At 43.9% G+C, this 16,157-nt stretch overlaps 1 protein-coding gene across 1 annotated transcript in view; it reads right to left on the bottom strand.

Moving 5' to 3' along the window:
* KCNIP1 (potassium voltage-gated channel interacting protein 1) overlaps positions 1-13,187 on the bottom strand; it is a 575,775-nt gene extending 562,588 nt beyond the window's left edge. Inside the window, exon 1 of the mRNA XM_054038336.1 lies at positions 13,003-13,187. Coding sequence (XP_053894311.1) covers positions 13,003-13,063 — 61 coding nt within the window. The 5' untranslated portion in view covers positions 13,064-13,187. The remainder of the gene's footprint in view (positions 1-13,002) is intronic.
* Positions 13,188-16,157: the final 2,970 nt, after the last annotated feature.

Below are 16,157 nucleotides of genomic sequence, written 5' to 3'. Positions count from 1 at the left end.
AAATTCAAACTGGAAATAAGGCACACGGTTTTAACAGTTAGGGTAATTAACCATTTGAACAAACTACTACGGGAAATCATGGATTCTCCATGTATTCATGTCTTCAGATTAAGACTGGGTCTCTTTCTGGACGTTATGCTTCAGTCAAACACACATTACTGCACTCAACATAGGGGCAATTGGGTGAAATTTAAGGGTCTGTGCAGGAAGTGAGACTAGATGATTTAATGGTCCCTGTTGGCCTTATTCTCTGTGGAAATAGGTGGAACACCCCCAGTTGTATTTGCATTCTGTAAACAGCTCCATTTTCTCTTTCAGTCCAACAAACATCTTTGTAATTGAGAAGCAGGTGAAAGCTTATCTTTTAATGATCCTGAGACCACACTTACTTACAGCAACTTAAAATCTGAGTAATTGTTCTTCTAAATTCCCTTTAATTTCTCATAGATCCTAATTAGTTTTTAGGACTCGTCCTTTTAAACTACCTGATCCTGCCAAAGAATCCAAACACTAGCTCTATGCTGGCACCCTCTGTATGTGCCACACAAATGTATTTACATGAAAATAAAAACACAGGGTAAAAACATTTTGCTCAATTTTCCGGAATGGCTAGGATGAAAGCATGCATCATGGGATTGAGAGAGGCATATTTGGCAGCCTTTCCAGATTTACATGGACCGTGAAATACAAATCAAATGTGAGGCGCTCTCACTGACACACATATATTCAGTTAATAAATGTGTTATTCACAGAGAATCAGACCTGGAAAGAGATTTTTATATTAACTTTGGGTTTTAGATGCGATTTACACTACACTAAATTATTTTATGAATTGATCACTTGATGATGACCTATTCTGTTCATTCCCTCTGGGGCACCTAGCATTGACCACTGTCGGAAGGCAGGATACTGGGCTAGATGGACCTGTGGTCTGACCCAGTATGGTCGTTCTTATGTTTTGTCACTGGTTAGTTGCTTCTCACTTTGCATCACAGCTAGAGGTAGGCTCTTGACTTTGAAGCATGTTAAACTTTAGGCCAAAAGGTCATTTAGAAAATATTGACATTTCCCAAACAAAAGTTCACATACATGATGCTCGGTATCAAGTAGGGCCTAGAGGCTCCAGTTAATATCAGAGACACTTTGTGCTGGGTGCTGTACAAACCAATAGCAAGACTACTGTGTCCTGAAAAGCTTACAATCTGAATGGAAAAGACAAAGGCTGGAAGAAAGTTAATATTATTTTTCAGGAGGGAACTAAGGTACAGAAAGATTTAGGGACTTGCCCAAGGTCTCACAGGAAGTCTTTGGCAGAGCCACAAAATGAATCCAGTTCTCTTCAGTCCCCTTAACTGTAAACTCATCCTTCTTCTCTTGTTTGATTTACAGGAAAATTGAGGACTTCAAAACAGATTGCTTTGCAGTCACACATCATACTATAGAAGTGCAACCATTAAATAAATGAGCTCAATTTTTGCATTTTTTGCATAGATGCACTTAAATGTAGGAACATGATCAAAGGTCTGCTCTTGGTTTATTTTGTTCATTCCTATAGGAATTAAATAGGATTTGAAATGTACAGTTCTCCTGTAGGAAATATTACTACGCAAAGATACCTGCACTCCCATTTGCATGCATGCTTGGCTGTTTTTACATATAACTCAGGCTTATAAACTGAACACGGGGGGCTGATCATATGCTGTGGTGGGCATTTCAAGGGATCAGGGCCACTAGATATAAGCATTTGGTTTGGTGTCCACAGCCATATTAAATTTGGCAATTTTAAATCACAATGGCTTTGGGAACCTTTTCTTCAGTTTTGATCAACATGGGGTTATGTGAGAGACCTTGATTTACATTAAAATCCTCAACACCGCTAGTTTACATGGACAAATTCTAAATGAAGCCAGTCATGGACCAAGTCATAAAGTTCAGTGCTTCCCCATAGTTTCTGAAGAGTCCAGAGGCATCGTGTCAGTCTGGCACCTTCTTTGTTCACAAATATACTAGACTGAAATGAACTTTGAAGTGGAGGGGAAGTTTCAAGTTTGCAGTAAACTTAAAACAGGCAAATTGCGTGTGGGTTTTAGGTTTTTGTGACCAAATTTTTACAAAAGTCTAGTACATTAGCATTAGAACTCAGGCAGTCCAAGAGATACTATAGCAGTGTTGACTTAAAGTCTAGATGTGAACTAAGTCATGCATGACATCTAAAACCATTGTAGGTTTTTTCCTTTGCCCATCTCAGAATAAAATAAAATAAAATAAATAAATAAACAAACAATCTAGGAAGGAAAGTGACTCTATGCCTAGAGGATTTCCTACAGGGTATGAACTTTTGAACTGCAGATTTATTAAATACATCTGTAGTCAGGATGAAGAGAGTGGAGAGACAGCCACAATTTAAAAAAGATCCAAATGAAGTAGTGTTAAGTATTATAGCTGAAGGCCTCTCCCAGATGTGATCTCTCGATCAGAAAAATTCCCTTTGTTTGCCAACTTCCTTTCTTGGAGAGCTGTGGTGAGCCATGTGCAGTGCAGTGATCCCTGGTGGAAATGATTAGAAATGATAATACAGCAGTTTGGTTATAATTTCTTCACTCATTCCAAACAGGTTAACCCCTTACTGGAAATAGTCCCTTCCATGCACCAAAGCTGTGGAAATAAAAAGCACTTCCCTCTAAAGTTGGTTTCTGCTTGGCTCCTCATTCAGGCAATGGAATTGCTGTGTTTACAGGTTAAAATGCTTGCAGTGCAAACAGTAATTGAACATTTGATGGTTGATTTTCTTTTACAAAAATGCATGTGTACAATTTTTTGCAATTGTGTATGCAAACTGGGTATTCCCACTCACAAATAGCCAGTTCACCACCAAGCAGTCACGGTAATTCCACATGCACAACACTGGAAATAAAGTCAATAAAATAGTGAAAATACTATATAGAGAAGGACCCCGTGTTAAAAAAAATTAAGCTCTACAGGTACAGCCCTAAATCCTAGGGGCTCTGGTATGCACAGGATAGTCAGGGCTAATAGTGAAAGTATGTAAATTAGGTGTAGATTCAATTCCAGCCATTCTTTAATATTAGCAGACACCAACTTTTTCTGTCTTAACACTGAAGGTTCTTGCTTAATTTTTCTGTTTTGTGTGCTGCTTCTGGGTCACATGGTAATGTACGAGTCCTTTTAACTGAACAGATCAAAAATGCATACAAAGGCCAGTGCTTTTTACTGCTCCAAGACCCTCACCTGCACAGCAAGAAAGAGGTTGTCAGATTCCCTATGGGAAAATTGCCATCCTCTTCCGCTCCCACATTGGTTCACTACATTTTTCAGTCAGTTAACAGCTGTCATCCCTAGAAGCACTTTGTGCAGATCATAAAGAGGACTAACTACAGCATATCAGTCTGAATAATGTAAGTCAGGAGTTTTGTCTAGGGTTCTGGGTGATCAAAATCTCAGGGCACTGAAGGGTTTAGTGATATACACGGTACATCCCATTAGAATGAGAGAAAAAACTGCTTTTGAACATATAGGTCCAAATTTGGTGCTGAGTTGTAAGTTATATGCTATTCCAACTGATATATAGACGCTTCAGGTGCACAGGACTGAAGGCAAAATGTGGCCCACAGTGTGTAGAACTCAAACTCTTGTTGCAAAACCTAAATGCCCAAATTTTGTGCATGCTGTTTATCACATCCATATTTTCATGCACTCAAAGTTGATAGGCTGGAAAATATATTCTATCAGAGCACTAAAGCAACTGACAGTCACTACCAATCTTTTTTCCCCCCTGTTTTTTTCTACTCTTATGAAAGGTGACCTTATCTTTATTTCCACTAAGTACCTTGCAGTAGCGTTATGCAGACATCTTTCTGGTTTCCTGGAAACCTACCTTTAATAGTACAAAGTGTATCATTATAATCATCTCCTCCATTAGCTGGTTTCAACCATAAAATAAAATGTCCTGTGGCTACATTTTGACCTTTATGGAGCACAGTCTGTTCATGTGTCCATCTATAGCAGGTGTGGGCAAACTACGGCCCAGGGGCCACATCCGGCTCTCCAGACGTTTTAATCCGGCCCTCAAGCTCCCACCGGGGAGTGGGATCAAGGGCTTGCCCTGCTCCACGGGGCTCCTGGAAGCAGCAGCATGTCCCCCCTCCAGCTCCTACGCATAGGGGCTGCCAGGGGGCTCCGCCTGCTGCTCCTGCCCCAAGCGCTGCCCCCACAGCTCCCATTGCCAGGAACCATGGCCAATGAGAACTGCAGGGGTGGCTCCTGTAGACAGGGCAGCTCGCACAGCCACCTGGCTGCGCTTCCGTGTAGGAGCCGGAGGTGGGACATGCCACTGCTTCTGGGAGCTGCTTGAGGTAAGCGCCCCCCAGAGCCTGCACTCCTGACCCCCTCCCATGCGCCAACCCCCTGCATCCTCAACCCCTCATCTCCACCCCCACCCCAGGGCCCGCAGCCCAGCTGGAGACCTCACCACACCCCTGCACCTTAAACCGCAATTTTGTGAGCATTCCTGGCCCGCCATACAATTTCCAAATCCAGATGTGGCCCTCAGGCCAAAAAGTTTGCCCACCCCTGATCTATAGAAACTCTGTGCAATTTCGAATTAGTTACTGGGATATGAAGCTTTAGCAAGTCATATTTGAAAACAACAAAATCAAGTACTGATGAAAGTGAGTGTATAAAAACTAGCAAAATTACAACTAGCAGGTTACATATAGCCCTAAAGAGCTACATTTAGTAGATATCTACTCCTGGTAGATAGAACAGCGGTCCACTCCACTGCCTGGGGTTTGGCCTTATTATCTTGTTAATGTCTTTGTTAACAAAGGTCAGTTCAAACCTACTACGTAGGCTTGACTGCTCCTAGGGTTCTTCCCTTAGGACTGCTCAGCCCACACCCTCGATCTACTCATTGTTTAGAGTCGGCCCACCTCACTTACATCTGTAAGGAGCTACCTGTCTCTAAGGCAGCAGAACACAGTTAAGGTTTTCCAGCAGGATCAACAACTGCTTACACAGGTTAGTTCACAAAAGAACACTGCTGGCCTGCAATACTAACACAGTAGTACACTTACCCACTCTCACATAAACTTTCTTCACTCACTGCCAACCCAAGAAACTGAAGCTCTCAATTTAAACTGCACACAAAAAACGCACATTCCTCCCTCAGATCCTTGCACCAACCTTCATGCCTTCATTCTCCTGTCCCCCTTCGCTGCCCCTTTTTTATCTGCCCCAAGCTGCTCAGAAAATTGCAGGAAGGAAAGTGACATTTTTTGAAATTTTTCACTGTTGTCAATTTTGTTTTCATTTAAATTTTCACAGCAGCTCTGACAGACGCTCATAATCTGATCATTTATATCAGGGATAGGCAACCTTTCAGAAGTGGTGTGGCGAGTCTTCATTTATTCACTTTAATTTAAGGTTTCACGTGCCGGTAATACATGTTAACGTTTTTTAGAAGGTCTCTCTATCAGTCTATATTTATAACTAAACTATGGTTGTATGTAAAGTAAACAAGGTTTTCAAAATGTTTAAGAAGCTTCCTTTAAAATTAAATTAAAATGCTGATTTTACGCCGCCAGCCTGCTCAGCCCACTTCCAGCCTGGGGTTCTGTTCACCTAGGCCTGCAGCGGGCTGAGCGGGGCAACTCGAGGTCAGGGAAGAGGGCTGGGGTGTGTGTGTGTGGAGGTGCAGGGCAGAAGGCTGGGTGTTGGGGGGAGGTCAGGGCAGAAGGCTGCGGTGTGTGTGTGGGGAGGATCAGGGCAGAGGGCTGGGGTGTGTGTGGCGGTGCAGGGCAGAAGGCTGGGTGTGTAGGGGGAGGATCAGGGCAGAGGGCTGGGGTGTGTATGGAGGTACAGGGCACAAGGCTGGGTGTGGGGGGGTTCAGGGCAGAGGGCTGGGGGTGTGTGGAGGTGCAGGGCAGAAGGCTGGGTGTGGGGTGGGGTTCAGGGCAGAAGGCTGGGGGTGTGTGTGGAAGTGCAGGGCAGAAGGCTGGGTGTTGAGGGGAGGTCAAGGCAGAGGGCTGCGGGGTGTGGGGGTGCAGGGCAGAAGGCTGGGTGTTGAGGGAGGTCAAGGCAGAGGGCTGGGGTGTGTGGGGGGGTGCAGGGCAGAAGGCTGGGTGTCGAGGGGAGGTCAAGGCAGAGGGCTGGGGTGTGTGGGGGGGTGCAGGGCAGAAGGCTGGGTGTGTGTGTGGGGAGGATCAGGGCAGAGGGTTGGGGTGTGTGTGGAGGTGCAGGGCACAAGGCTGGGTGTGGGGGGGAGTGCAGGGCAGAGGGCTTGGGGTGTGTGTGGAGGTGCAGGGCAGAGGGCTGGGGGGTGTGGAGGTGCAGGGCAGAAGGCTGGGTGTGGGGGGGTTCAGGGCAGAGGGCTTGGGGTGTGTGTGGGGGGGTTCAGGGCAGAGGGCATGGGGGTGCAGGGCAGAAGGCTGTGGGGGGGGTGGGATTCAGGGCAGAGGGCTTAGGGTTGTGAGGGTGCAGGGCAGAAGGCTGGGTGTGTGTTGGGGTGGGCGGGGGGGCAGGGCAGAGGGCTGGGGTGTGTAGGGTTACCATATTTTGTGCCTCCAAAAGGAGGACAATCCACGGGCTGCCCCCTAGCACCCGCACCGCCGGCCCCGCATGTCCCGATTTTCCCGGACATGTCCGGCTTTTTGGGATTTCCCCCCGGACAGGGATTTGGAGCCCAAAAAGCTGGACATGTCCAGGAAAATCCGGACGTATGTTAACCCTAGCGGGTGTGTGTGGGGTGCAGGGCGGAAGGCTGGGGTGCTCGGCTCGTGGGGGTCCTCCCAGCCCCATGCCCTGAGCGGCTCATGGCAGGGGGCTGGAAGGGATATGCCCTGTTCCACCCCCTTCCCCCAGGCTCCATCCCTACCTCTCTCTGCCTTCTCTATGGAGCAGTGAGCACGCTGAACCCCGCCCCCCCCCCCGCTCTCCCCTGCAGGGTCAGGAGGCAGAAACTTGGTCCTGCAGCAGCCAAGCTTCCCTCCTCCCGCTTCTTCCCCCAGCGTGGCGCTTTCCGACCCCTCCGCCCCTCCTCCTCTCACCGGGCAGGCAGCGTGCCACTCAAAATCGGCTCGCGTGCTGTAGGTTGCCGACCCCTGATTTATATTATGAATGATCATGCCACCACGTCTTGTGTAACAGTTTAATTGATTATTTTATTGATATAAATACATGGAGACCTTTTCAATACACCCGCTAGCACAACCCAAAATACACAACTCCTCATCAGTGCCAACAGAACACCACGAATTTGGAATTCCTGGATCAACCTACCTGGATTTTTGGCTCATCTCTCTATTCTGAAAACTTGGCATAGTTTAGGTTTTGGAGCAGTTGGGCAGCTATTTTAAAATCAGGCTTATAATTAGAGTTGGTTGGAAAATGTTCCACCCACCCCACCTCCAGGAAAATGTTTGACTCCTCAGCCAAAAAAATCAAGAATTGAAATAATTTGGTAAAACACCCACAAGATTTCAATTCAGAAATGCCACTGGAGTGTCTTATGAGAATTGCAGTTCAACAGCCTCATGTTCTCATTCTCTTCTATTGGTTGGCCTTTCTGGTTGGATTGCCTCTTCTACAATGACCTTGGTCTTGTCTCTTCGGGTTGGGAGGCAGTGCATCATAGGGATCCCATGGCCTCAGTGCACATGGGGACATGTAGTCTGGTTGAGAAACCCTGCTCATAGAAAGAAATGGGTTCATAAGGAACTTGAATTACAGCTCCCATATAGCATCATGGTGACATATCTAAATCAATTATTTATTTAGTTTTTGAGCAGAGGGATATTTCTACCAGCCCTACTTATAGTGGGGAAAAAACTTGACTGCTTGTTTAGCACATGATCTACTGTTTGAGTGTAATGTAGACATACCAAGAAATACAACCATCCCAAATTGATATAAAGGCACACCATCAATTTGACAGTACATCTCATAATGTACATACTATTATTTCAAGTAACACTTCAGGTAATTAACTGGAAGATTACACATATTTCTCTCTTCTTTTAGACTCTTTACTCTTGACATTCTAGTATCAGAACAGTTCAGCATTCCCACGCTAGCTCCCACTGTGTCACTCGAAGCAAGAATTTCAAAAGAGCACAACATGCAACATGTCTAGCTCTCAGCAAACTCAGCCCCTTTGTGTATAATGAGTTGGTCAACAGTTGCACTTCCTGTCTCATTCACTAGCATACTACGACATCCTCTCGCTAATTTGGGGTCAGTTCACCTGTACACTTCCTCGTGCTTTCCAAGAGATTTTACCAGTAATGGCAGCAGCATCTCAGCTGAAACCGAAGAGGCAGCAGGCAGGCAGGCATATGTACAGAAGTGAGGAATGGGGGAGAAAGAAGTGTAATACTGCTCGCAGACTCACCCAAAAGATCCTAAGTATCACACAGCAGAAAAACCCTTACACCTTTAGGGGTTTTAAAGATTTTTTAACTACGTTGTCAACTGCTCCATTTTTTAAATCAATTATTTTAAAACAAAACAACAACAACAACAACAACAATCACATAACCAAAAATCAATCTGAAATTGTCCCTCTAGTATTTTCTGCTTACTTCTATGCAACAGAACCTGTGCAACCTGATAGGATGGCCCATAAAAATCACTTCAGTTTCCAAAGCTTTATGCATACATTCATGATGCAGAATCCTGACAGGCCAATAAATTAAAAGGCAGAAAATTGAGGTGATCCAAGGAAACAATTTCTAATGAAATGTACAAACACACTACCACACGATGTTATTGAGGCAATAGCCATAAGTTTCACTGCTTATGTGAATAGAAAAAAACTTCTGCCGCTATACTAATATGGACAGAAATCTAAGGGTATGTCCATGGAGACTCTACTATTATAGCTATCTCTGTATAACATAACCAGATAGTGTAAACACAACCTACACTCAGGGGCGGCTCCAGGCACCAGCGCAGCAAGCGTGAGCCTGGGGTGGCAAGCTGCAGGGTGTGTCCTGCCGGTTGTTGTGAGGGCGGCCGTCAGGCTGCCTTCGGTGGCATGCTTGCGGGAGGTCCTCCAGTCCTGCTGCTTTGGCGGTAATTCGGTGGCGGCGATGCTGAAGGCGTGGCACTGGCAGATATCCTGCAGGCATGCCGCCGAATCTGCGTGCCCAGCGGACCGCCTGCAGGCGTGCCGCCGAAAGCCACCTGACTGCTGTGCTTGGGGCGGCAAAAACCATAGAGCCGCCCCTGCCTACACTGATAGAAGTGGGGCCTACACTGATAGAAGTGGAACACCACCTCCCCAAGTAGCAGTATCTACGCTGACCAAAGCATTCTTCCATTGACATAGCTGCATGTACACTGGGCATTAGGTCAACACAGCTAGGTGCTCAGGGGTGTGTTTTTTAACTCCCCCCCACTCCCCGACCAACATAGCTATGTTGATTTAACTTTTAAGTGTAGACCATGCCTAAGAATTATCAATCTTATGCTTCATGGCAATGGTTGATCACCTGCTGGGGTCAGGAAGAAATGTCTGAGGATGGTGCATTAAGGGTGTGTGTGTTTGAGATAGGGGAATGAAAGTAACAAGAATTATGCCTTCCTCTTAAAAAAGCAATACTGGCCACTCTCAGAGACTAAGTAACACACACAATTTGTAGCTGATATCTTCTTTAATTCAATTCTTATGCCACTACATATTTTTAAATAAATTCAGGCTCTACATTTTCATTAAAGAAAGGAATTAAATCTGCTATTTGTAAACACTATTGTGAACTTACAGGAAAACCCCAGCTAATTCACAGATCACATTGGCTCTCTAATCTGTGAAATATGCCAATGTATGTGTGGCAGAGGAGTCACAATAGGGGGAGTTAGGAACACATGGTGAAAATTCATCCCTGCTGTGCAGTTAGTGGAGTTACACCAGAGCTCAATTTAGCCCAGAGTACCAGCATTATCTACACATTTTCTGATATTGATAATTTTAAGTAAGACGTTTAACATTAAATGTATTTTTGTTTTACTGGGATTTAAAAAATAAAATTCCTGCAGATTATAACAACACAGGATTCATTTAGCTAAAACACATGTGCTAGTTTTAGACAGAAAGATAATTGAATTGGTCTTCAAACTCTTCATTTTAAAAAGCATACATGTACCAGGATCAATACATACTAATCAGTAGGAGCGAGGCCATCCTGCTACACTGATCTATTTGGACAGCCCCCCGTTTTTGATATATCTGACTTCTCCCTGCTTCCAGATCCATTTTTTTTTAAAAGAGCATCCCTGACCAGACTTGTGCACAAAAGTGATGGCAAAGAGAGTACTCTTGTGCATTTTAATGCCAAGGTTGGTCCACCATTGTAGTTGGTTCTAATAAATCTGTGGTTCCCTGAAAAGCTATAAAATCGGGCTATTTTCAGTAAAGCCCAAGATTCAATGTATGACCTTCTCCCTGATTAATGTTTAAAACAGCTCTTCCATGCCAGATTAGGGAAGATTTTACATTCACTGGGTCAGGTCCTCTACATCAGTATAGCTTCATTGATGCTAATGGAGCCATGGGGATCGACATCAGCTAAAAATCTGGCAGACAGGGAGAGAGTCGGAAACATATCCAAATCTGACATATGTATCTTTTCACCATGAGGAGCTCAAAGTGTTCAGCAGAGTTCTCAGTCAGCCTACTCCACCAACTAGAACAGATATGGGAGTTGTAAACATTGCACTGTCAGTTCTACTTGTCCCTAACATAGTCCTCAATGAGCTGGGGGATCCTGCAGCTGCAGGTTTGGCAGGACTGTCTAAACTGGCTCTGTCCATCAGGTTATTATAATCAGCTGCAATTAGCATTCCCACAGGCTGCAGTGTTCTCTACCTTCAGCTGAGTGGTACCCAGAAACTTAAAGGTGTGAAATTCTATGCTGACTTTGAAACTAGCAAAGAAAATTATAAGGAATTACTTCTGAGTTGCTCCTTACAACTGGGTGCCATGCTAACCAGTGAAAGCAAGAGGAGAACACATTGGCACCAATCAGAAATGGCTCTGCGAAAACAGGGTTTGGTACATATCGCTGAAGGATCACTTCCAGCAGATATCAGTAAGACTGAGTTCCACTGTAAATGTTACTGTATGTGACCAGATGCTGGATTTTTATTGCTGATGAACTCAAACAACAAGCAATGTCTAGCCACCCACTAGAGAAAAGCCAACCACAAGCAGTCAAATAGATTCAGCAACAAATTGCCTATATTTAGATGAAAATTCCTTCCCTGGCGACTGCACCTTGATGTGGCGGGAAGGCTTTTTTGTCCTAATGACCAGAGAGGGTCACTCTGCAAGCAGGAGTTTTAACTCCTGGTAGGGCTACCCAAGCTGGACAGGTCAAAAGGCACGGACCAGATGAAAGCAGCACACTGGTTAGGGGTTGAGCAATACACCAAGCACCTTTCCTTGGGATAAATTTAAGTTATAGAACCACAACAAGGTAACCATTCCATCAAACAGCCTGATACACAGGGGTGGTGGAGCCTTGTTCGTGCCCTAAGCGATATCTGACGCTGCAGGAAAGATTCAGATTCAGACGCAAATAGGTGCAGCTTTCAGATACCTGGAAAATGGCTAAGAAGACCATCTTGTCATAGAAGTTGGTATACTCAACACAGCACGTTCGGTACATCTGTATCTTGTTGCACCTAAAATATATTGACTCCGAAGGTTTAGGTGTGTCACTCAAACACCTAGATACTATGCAATTATGGCCTCATTATAAATAGCAAAGACAAAGGAGATGCAATCCATCCCTAGGTGCTTTGTAAAAGTGATGATTGACCCAGTCTAGTCAATAGCACCAAAGTCCATTTGGCTGTCTCGTATAAGAAATGGTTCTATAATTTTACATTTGTTTGCAAACTTAAAATGATCACCTCCAACTCCAATCCGCTCCCTCCGCACCCTACCTCTCCTCTTTACAGTGATAGCTCAAGAAAACCCATTTTTGATTTGTTCTGATGTAAGTATTTTTTTATTTTGCCTCATGATCAAAGCTAGGAAATTCTATGCCAACTTCCACTCCAACCATACATCAGGGCTGAGCTACAAATTCAGTGGAAGTAAAAATTTACCCTAGAAATGCTGATGGACTGTTAATTGCAGTGCTTCTCCTCGGAACTATTTTCCAATAGCAAAAAGACTCCCTAAAGTTTTGGGCTTTTTACAATACACATTGTATATTTTTCAGTCCCGCCCCCTACAGTGCTTTCAACTTTCTGTTTAGCAGAACCCTGGAATTTTTGAAATAACCCCATGAAGGGAATGGAGCACGGACTGAGCAAATGAGAACCCTCTCAACATTACTGATGTCCTGAAAAATCAGCATATTCGATTTCTGACATGTGGATTTAAGGATTAAAAATCCCTGGATTGCTGCTTGCTTTCTTCTCTGCTCTGAGCCTCTTCTCCTTCTCCTTCTTGTGAAGAAATCCTCTATTTTTTTCTCTAGATAATTAACATAAAACATGCTGTGGCAATGTTTCATAGTCGGATTATTAAAAATACAACAGTCCCTCTGATGATACTTTTTTAGAAAGTACAAGGAAGCTGGAAGAATTTGCCATATGTATATAATTGATTCCCTGCCTAGTGAATTTACAAAGCATGGGATTTGGGAGTAAACAGGTCTCTTCTGCAAGTTCTCTGCATGTGAAACCGCTGAGTTCTCCTCCTTAAACACATATGTGTGAAGGATTACATCATTTCAGAAGGTGTATCAGGCACCCCCTTACCCCCCAAAATACCTAGAGCAAATATTATCTTCCCATGTAACTCCCCAAGCCCCTTAATAGCCCACTCCCCTCCTCCTCTGTAAATTACACCTCACATAAATAGTGATGGGCTAGTTTCAAGTGGCACATGTTCGTGTTTTTCCCCCTCTGCTGTCAAACCCGATGCTAGCAAATACACAAAAGAGGCAGAAAAAGCAAAGAGGAAATTCTTACCTTTTGAGGGTCTTCTTTGTCTGGTTTGTAGAGAAGAGAATGTACCCATTACTGCACCCATTGCAATAGCTACTTGTGAGTGTGGTTTTTATTTTTTGTTGTTGCTCCCCCCACCCCCCAATGAACCACACTCTATTTGGGAAAAAAGGGAAAAAAGAAAGGAGGAGGGTAAAAGCAAAGCACTGCAGCTCAGCGTTCAGCAAGCGTTAAGCTTTGAGATTTTTTTTTTTTTTTCAGTCAACACACATGCACTGACTCACAGCCGGCTGCACTGTTATTATTCAAAACAGCTCCCCATCAAAATTTAAATGCTAGATAGATTCCCTCAGACCAGAGCTGGCAGCAGATGCATCAAAATATTTACTGGAGCACAGCCACATAAACACACAGGCTAATTCTTCCTCTCTTTCCCTTATGGCTCCAACCAGCAGCCTGTAGGTCTACAGAGAAAGCATCAATGCATCTCTTCCAGTGCATACTAAACTACAGTTCTGTAGGCATAGTAAGGGTCTCGGGAGGATGCTAGGGACCTGGGCTCTGTACCAATCATGAATGAATGAAAATCTACTCAGTGGAAAATGGTAGTGAACTAGCTGTCAAAGTCGCAGCTGTATGGAATGCACACTCCTGCTGATTAATATTGTCACATAAAAAGGTAGAAAATAACATTCTCTTAAACTCTTCTGAGGCACAGGATCCAGGGAAAGGAAACAAGTGTGCAATGGAGTGGGGGTAGGGGTGGGGGGAGCAGATAGTAAATTTCAACACGGCCACTCTCCGTACACCTTCTGACATGTCAGATGCATGGGAAATGCAGTGGCTGATCACCTAATTCTGTGCAACTCATAAAGCGTGCATATGTGTGTGAAAGAGAGACATACTCTTAGGATATTAAAAACAGCATATTATTGAAGCAAACACCTATGAGTGTCAGATTTTTCTTGGTGGGATTTTTTTTTCCAAAAATTTGATCCAGGACATAATGTAGCAAATATTAAGTTACATATATTGCTAGGTTTGCGTTGAACATAGGGAAAGGGAGGTAGAGAAAGAGTTAATGCCTCATCAGGTACCTGTCAGAAGAAGAATTAATTTGGTATTCACAGATGGTGTCTTAGAGTAAGGCAGCATCTGTGCAAATATTGCATTTGTTTGAAGAAATTCATTCTTACATTGCAGACTAAAGTATATTGTCCCAAGAGGTTTTCTTTGCTTTCCTGTAACTTCTGAATGAAGATTTTATCAAATTCAAACCTCAATGCATCTGAAAATTAGAAGTCCTAAAAAGCCATTTTTACTGGGGATAAAGCATTTGGAGAGTTAATATTCAAATGCTTGCAACCCTGCATTTCTTGCATGCACATATATATGTACGTCTCTTGTGTGCATCAGTAAACAGCTCTCATTTAGTGCTTGATCACAATTCATTCATGGAAAATAGAGAATTTTGTTTGTTTGTTTGTTTGTTTGACAACTTAAAATAGGAGCACTTGTGCATTTTAGTGGAGCATCTTTTTTAGAAATAGGACCTTGGTATCTAAGCGCAACCCTAACTGAAGGCACATCAGAATTGACAACAGAAATTGGATTACTGCACTGTTTCCCCTTCCGTAAGGGTGTGTCAAGCGGCTGGAATATGTAGTATGTTTGTGAGTTCACAAAGGTGTTTTTTATTTGCACCTATTGTCATTCACACTTGAGCTCTTCTGGGACGTTGTCCCATAGCTGAGATCCTGGCACTGATAGATCCTACCATCTGATAGTCTAACTCTGGGTTTCTCCAAGCTGCATTGTCCTGGAGGACCGTACCTGTCTCAGAAGGCCAGGGAGAGCATGGGAGCTGTACAGTTCTCCTTAAGGTATACAGAGTTTGTATGAAACATTTAAACCATTTTTATTTAAATATTACCTAATTCTAACAACAGCAAAGGAAACCTGGTGTTCACTGCATCTCCCAGCAGGGCAGGGCAGGGAGGATGATGGTAGGTCTCCGTAGCCATCTCTTTGCAGAACAACAACTGCTTCACACAGGTGTCTCTGAGGTAACAAGATCTCAGTGTATTCAGAGCTTTACATACACCGGGATTTTTAATTCTGGCAGAGGTCGATGTATTTGCATCAGCTTTTCTTGCATAGGAGATGCACTGCTCTATGCAAACATCATCAGGCATCCCTGATCAGAAACGTGCTCCCACATTCACCAGGGAAGGAGTAACATACACACCAATAATTACAGGGCGGTTACTGTAGTCATGAGTAACTGGTGCCAAGAACCTGGTGCTGCTACCTATGAAGAGCTAGTGGCTCATGTGGTGCTGGTTCTCCACCTTATTTCCAGCTTCTTCTACAAGCTTCTAGGCTCTTCAATGGAAACAAGGAGGAGCCAAACTAGCTGCCTTTACTGGGAGCTAATCCTACACCAGAGAAGGAAACAAGAGCTGTTAGCATGGACTGGAGCTGCCAGCCAAAAACCACAAAATAAAACCACAGAGTGTTCAGAGGAATAGGGAGAGATGACAACCAGGCTGAGGAACAGATTCAGACAAGAAGGAGACCAAGCAGCAAGAGAAGCATGGGCAGCACGAGAGAGGAAGTGAACAGATTGGAGTGGGAGAAGAAATGAAGAGCAAAATGAGTGAGATTAAAAGATTAAGAGATCACATTCTCTGGAGAGGTGAAACTACAACATTCAAGACAGTTATAAATAAACCAATAATTTACTAATATTAGGTCCCCTCAAAAGCAGCTTCTGGTGTTTCCACAGGGATGCTCTGTGACGGGGTAGGAGGAAACAAGCTCTTCAAGGTGTGGTTTATACAATGAAAAAACTAGGAGAATTCTTGATCTAGATAAAGTTGTTGCTTTCCAAAAATCAATGAGCAATTGCTCCTGTCACATCGTTCAAACACGAAACCACACACGAGTCTACACAGTGAGTCACCCATTATGAAAAACAACATTACAAATGTAAGTGCTCTAAAGTGAATCTTCACAAAGAGCTAAACTAATTATAAAGAGATGCCACAAGGAAAGCCAGATGGAAATTAACTCACTTCAGAATTCCTCCTGACACATATTGGATGCTGTCCAGGAGGAAAGCATAACACATCAGTCTGCCCATGTGGAGAAAATGTGTGGGAGAAGGGGATGTTGGG

The sequence above is a fragment of the Malaclemys terrapin genome, chromosome 8 (genome assembly GCF_027887155.1).
Source record: "Malaclemys terrapin pileata isolate rMalTer1 chromosome 8, rMalTer1.hap1, whole genome shotgun sequence".
Taxonomy (NCBI): domain Eukaryota; kingdom Metazoa; phylum Chordata; order Testudines; family Emydidae; genus Malaclemys; species Malaclemys terrapin.
Note: the sequence above shows the minus strand (reverse complement) of the source record. Positions and strands in the feature narration are given on the sequence as shown.